The sequence below is a fragment of the Rhamphochromis sp. 'chilingali' genome, assembly GCF_963969265.1.
Source record: "Rhamphochromis sp. 'chilingali' genome assembly, chromosome: 10".
NCBI classification, from domain to species: Eukaryota; Metazoa; Chordata; class Actinopteri; order Cichliformes; family Cichlidae; genus Rhamphochromis; species Rhamphochromis sp. 'chilingali'.
Genome location: NC_137937.1, coordinates 15,349,556 through 15,355,169, shown reverse-complemented (window position 1 = coordinate 15,355,169; position 5,614 = coordinate 15,349,556). Strand labels below are relative to the sequence as shown.

General features: G+C 39.5%; 1 protein-coding gene across 1 annotated transcript in view; it reads left to right on the top strand.

Annotated features, from left to right (window-relative positions):
- The first annotated feature begins 821 nt into the window (after window positions 1-821).
- The window catches only part of adrb3a (adrenoceptor beta 3a), an 11,038-nt gene continuing 6,245 nt past the window's right edge, over window positions 822-5,614 (top strand). The window contains exon 1 of the mRNA XM_080895149.1: window positions 822-2,655. Within this exon, the coding sequence (XP_080751275.1) occupies window positions 1,361-2,655 (1,295 nt within the window). The 5' untranslated portion in view covers window positions 822-1,360. The remainder of the gene's footprint in view (window positions 2,656-5,614) is intronic.

The following is a 5,614-nucleotide window of genomic DNA, read 5'->3' as shown; positions in this document are numbered from 1 at the left end:
ATTAAAGAGCCATTCGTCATCGTTCACCTTTAACCCTACAATTTTGTAGTATTAACCTGATGTGTTGTTACACATTTTATCTGCTGTCACACAGGAGTACTTTGTTGCTCCGGCTTATACAGATGCATGACACATAAAAGGAAAACCTGAACCTTTGACTGCCTAAGTGAGAGGATCTGGTGGCTCTCTGAGTAGTTTGGTCCTACTCTCGTCTAGGTTACATTGACAAACCAAAAAAGTTGTTCAGAGTTGTTCTTTATGCTGTGATGAAACACTTCTATCCTCAAGTTAGTTATGTCATCTCTTTTAGCATGATGATCCCTCAATTCACAGGGCACCAAGGCTCACTGAGTAGCATAAACTAAAACTAAGTGAAAATTTGACAAGTTAGAAAGCTCTTTCCAAAACCTACCATCAAAATACCAAATGAGGGGAAATATCTTTATGTGAATGGAGTGCATCTCTCCAGCAGAGCTTCAGATATTTGGAAAATCGGTTCCAAGAAGTATTTAAGCTGCATGAGGTTCGCCTCAACACCTTAAGATGCTCTATGCTGGTTTTTCCTTTAATTTGTCACTCCCGTTTTTATGTCTGCGTGTGTGATTGTTCACATGTGTGTGGCTGTATCAGGGTACAGATCCCTGTATGGCTTTGACACACAGGCACACTTTTTAACTCCTCCCCTCTGCCTTCAGCCAGGGTGTGATTACAGCCAATACAATCTTGGGCAACCTGCACTGAGAGAGAGAGAGAGAGAGAGAGCAAAAGAAAGATCGGCCAGCTGCTCTGGTGCACTCTGGTGGTTCTTGTAACAGCGTCACTGTTTGCTTGATCTCCAAACAGTCCAAGTGTGGCACTGAGGCTCATGCATGATCCTGCGACAAAACTAATTCCAGTGGACGTATTTAAATGGAAAAGGCTGGCTTTTCTTCTCCCAAACTTTTTATTTTTTTTATTTTTTTACTTGATATTTTGATATTTTCCTTGGATTTATGAAAGGGCTGAAACTGTGTGAACCAGTATTGTTTTGGCTTCGCGGACAGTTTGGATTCATCTTTTCTCTGGAGAACGTGTTTTTGTTGCCTGCACAAACTTCCAGAAACAACAACATCTTCGGAGGTGATGACGAGCCACTGCTACTCCCTTCTGAGCACTGCCAAACAAGACTCGCAAGGTGTGAAATGTGATCACTAACTGCACAGAAAAGACACTGTCCAGTGAGACAAACTACCTCAGATTTTTGTAAAATCGTTTGTATGATGCTTGCATGAGGCTCCTACAGTCCCTCAGTTGTGCTGACTTTGATGTGAAAATCTAACACTTTCCACCTCTTGTGACTAAGTTCCCTGACTAAGCAAAGATGAACAATTTGAACACATCATCCTCACTGAACACGACAGGCGCCATATACGCACCCATGGGAAAAGAGATCATCGTTATTCTTGTCTTCATCATACTCATCATAGTGGTGGGAAACCTGCTGGTCATCATTGCAATAGCACGAACTCCGCAGCTTCAAACGACGACAAACATCTTCATTATGTCCCTAGCATGTGCGGACCTCATCATGGGGGTCCTCGTCGTGCCTCCTGGGGCCACTGTTGTGGTGACAGATAAGTGGCAACTTACTGAAACATTATGTGACCTTTGGACTTCTATCGATGTCCTCTGTGTGACGGCGAGCTGTGAGACACTTTGTGTCATAGCAGTGGATCGGTATATAGCCATTACCAGACCGCTACGGCATAAAGTTCTGCTCAGTAAGTGGCGTGCCAGAATAATAGTTTGTATAGTGTGGGTTGTGTCAGCCCTGATTTCCTTTGTACCAATAATGACTTTGTTATGGAGAGACGAAAATGATGTTTTGGCGAGGGAGTGCTATGAAGATCCCGCATGCTGTGACTTCGTGACCAACAAGACCTATGCTATAATATCCTCTATAATCTCTTTTTACATTCCACTGCTCATAATGATATTTGTTTACGCAAAAGTCTATTTAATAGCATCCCGGCAGGTCCAGCAAATAGATAAGAGTCGGATGCGCTTCCAAAATGAATATCCAACATCACAGACACAAGTTGGCCCCCAGCTCAACAATACGCCGTCATCGTCCAGCAACTGCAACAGTGCAGCGAGGAGCAAGAGTACCAAACGCAGGCCGTCACGGCTAATACTTGTCAAAGAGCACAAGGCCCTCAAGACTTTGGGCATTATCATGGGGGTCTTCACTGTTTGCTGGCTTCCTTTCTTTGTCGCCAATATCATAAATTCTTTTAACAAAGAAGTTCCTGATAAAAAACTCTTTCGACTATTAAACTGGCTTGGTTATATCAACTCTGGCCTCAATCCCATCATCTACTGCAGGACTCCAGAGTTTCGCACTGCGTTCAAGAATCTGATGGGCTGCCCATGGATGTCCACTCTGTGGATCAATTCTTTTTATAAAGAACTGCGGACTCGCTGCCCCTGCTTTCTATGGGAAGCTGAGTCAGGCACAGCAAGCCCTTTTCAGAGGACTTCAACCAGTAGGACTGAGGGTAGTGACAGCCTGGCCAGTACACAGGCAAGCAGCAGAAGTGAAGAGACTTCCCCTGGTCCTCCACAGTCCAACGGCTGCACACAGTACAGTGACTATTCGGAGCCAGAAACCACGTTGTAAGTTCATTTATCTTGTTATGACTTCACAAAGCAGTCATTTCTTAAAACAATGGTAAAAGCTCACATATGTGAACTTAAAGGCATATAGTTTACTACTAATACTTATATTATAATACTTAAATATAATACTAAGTAATAAGTATATACTAATACTTATAGAATTCCACCTCCTCAAGTCAGGGTTAAAGAACAATAACACCTAGCAATATTTAATGCTGTCATGTAGAGGGGCAATCACCTCAATATAGAATTAGGTTCTCTTATTCATAAAACTCCAGTTTAGTTTATGCGAGGACACTTATGGTTCTCTGTTTTTCTGCATTTAAAGGACAGTGAGGTAAACCAGAGATTCAATATATATTAATATATATATAAATTAATATATATTTGAAAATAAAAATCATACTAATTTGAATGAAAAGGCAAAATTTATCTCTAGCAATTGGGAACTGTGACAGTTACTTACATTAAAAACAGTGTTATAATTAATGAAATATGACATTTTAAAAATATACCTTAATGTTTGAAACACTCATCACTTGCTACCAAACTCCCCTTTAGGCTGTGTTTCATGACATTAATTACAATATTGTAATTAAAAATCATTTCTCGCTTTTTTTCTTTTTGTATTATGGTTGATACGCCCAGTTTAAAGCCATTTAAAATAATCCCAGGACCACAAACAAAATGCTTTTTGATTTTTTTTCTTTGCAGTTTGACAATGAAAGAAATGTAATAAAAGCAGAAATCCATATTTAGACATGTTCTACTACACCGTTGTGCTATAGTCCAGAAGTAAAATAACAGTGCAGAATAATAAACAATTTCAGAAGTATTGGCAGCTGTTAGGCTCTTAAAGTGTTACTGTAAGAGTTCAAACATTCAAGTGAAACTTTATATTTGTTTTTCATGCATGATTAAATAAACCTTTGAGGACTGTACCTGTATTGCTTATTGCGCCACGCTACCTATAATCAATCTTTCAACTCAGCTGATGTCAGTGTGGCAAAAATAACAAACAGATGTGCACAGCACAGTTCCTGGTAGTATGCGCATGTGGCTACTAGGTTTGTAGGTCATAGAGATTAAAAAACAATGCAATTATTGAATTAATTAAAATAGTATTTTCTAGAAAGTGTCATAATTGTAAATTTTTATTTGTAAAAAATGTCAACCCAAAATACTTTGGTTACGCCAAAAATGTGTGTAAAGAGGCTTTGGAAACTCAGTGGGCGTTGTGCAAAGGTCTGATTCGGAGAACTGCATGGTACATTTGAGAACATTTTAGTGTGTGTGCCTGTCAGTGGGCCTCAGTGTGCCCAGCCCAACAACCCCTGCAGCAGATAAATCTTTATCACTTATGCACAAGACTTCCCTCAAAACTCGAGAGACTGTTTACAAGAGTGACAGCCAATGAGAACGCTCTCCTTAACACACTCTAACTGTAGGCGGACAGCCCAATATTCAATTCATTACTACCCTAATGCACAACCCCGAGATGAAACCAGGTCTTTCACAGATAAAAATAGTAGGCGAAATTATAAGTTATGGCATCATCTATGTAGTGTTTATGTAAGAATTATACCTCTCACATAATTTAATTACATTTTTTAATGAATTTGAATTATGAAATAACTGATCAATTATCATTTTAACAAAAGAATTTAAAAAAACCCACTTGAATATTCAGAATATTTCTTAGTGAATTTACAGCTGAAATAAAGTTATTTTCAGAGCCGTACCGTCTTAAAGGCAGACAAGACAAAGGCCGTAACTCACTTACAATTACACCTGCACTACAATGATCGTTAAATATCTCATCGCTGTGTTTAGTTTCTGTCGCCAATATTTATGATTACTAAATTTTATTGCGAGCTCTTGCATGAATGGAATTAACTTTTGCATGTACATTTATTTTTTTATAAATGCAGTGTTTCAGGTTACAGTGCATTTATATGACTTCAAATTGGATCAAACAGTGAAAAAAAAAGTCTTTATGTTGATACATTTTATTTAATAAGTTGCACAACTCTATGCCGCATATGAATTCCCATGACTGATCCACTTTTATGGAAGGGCCGTGCTTCTGATTTTAAATATTTACCCTGAACACTATAAATTATTTTTCTCTTCCCCTTTAATGGCATCCCCTCAGTGGAATTTTACAGACATAATCAATGGGGCTACAAAACAGGAGACATTTAGCAGCATATAAAAGCCATCCATAAAAGGAGCCTGGTGTGTTCTGTAGTAAATCACCCCAAGGGGAAGGCTCAGCAGACTCACTGCACGCTTTCAGCAGGATTACAAATGTAAGTGAGACCAGCCGTTCAAGAATGACTTCGACAGGTCCAAGGCTCAAAGACCGCCTTAATGAAGGAATATGACAAACCGTTTCAGATACAGTCTGTTCACTGCCGAATTTGTTGCTTCAGTCGCCATCATAAGCGACTGTGGACCTCCACACAGTAATCCCTGTCAGTTTCTCCACCTCTTTCAAAGAATACAAAAGAGCAGTAGAGCAGCATGTTTCCTTTTCACCCTGGGACAACAAAGTTAGTTAAGTCAGGAGCTGATGTAACCCAGAGTGGAAAAAAAGCAAAGCCCAACCACTGATACGAATGGTTACTAGGCTGTACTTCACAGAACAGAGATTATCAATAGTTACTTTGTTTTCATAGAAATACATGCTGGCATATCAGTGATGCTCTCATCAACATCCAGACCAACCATCAGCTTCTGTCACGTAATGCTGTGGCGTATGACGAGACCACTTCTGCAAGGATTCTCTTCAAAACATCTCTCCTTTAGTCATGTTTGCTACATGACTAAGGGTTAAGGGTTTAGTTTTTCCGTGTCTCCCTTTGTTTTTATCTGCCTTGTTTCTCTTAACATTAGCCCTAATATGCATACGAGAGGTGAGTCTTCGTGTATCTGAAAGGCAATGCTGTGTATT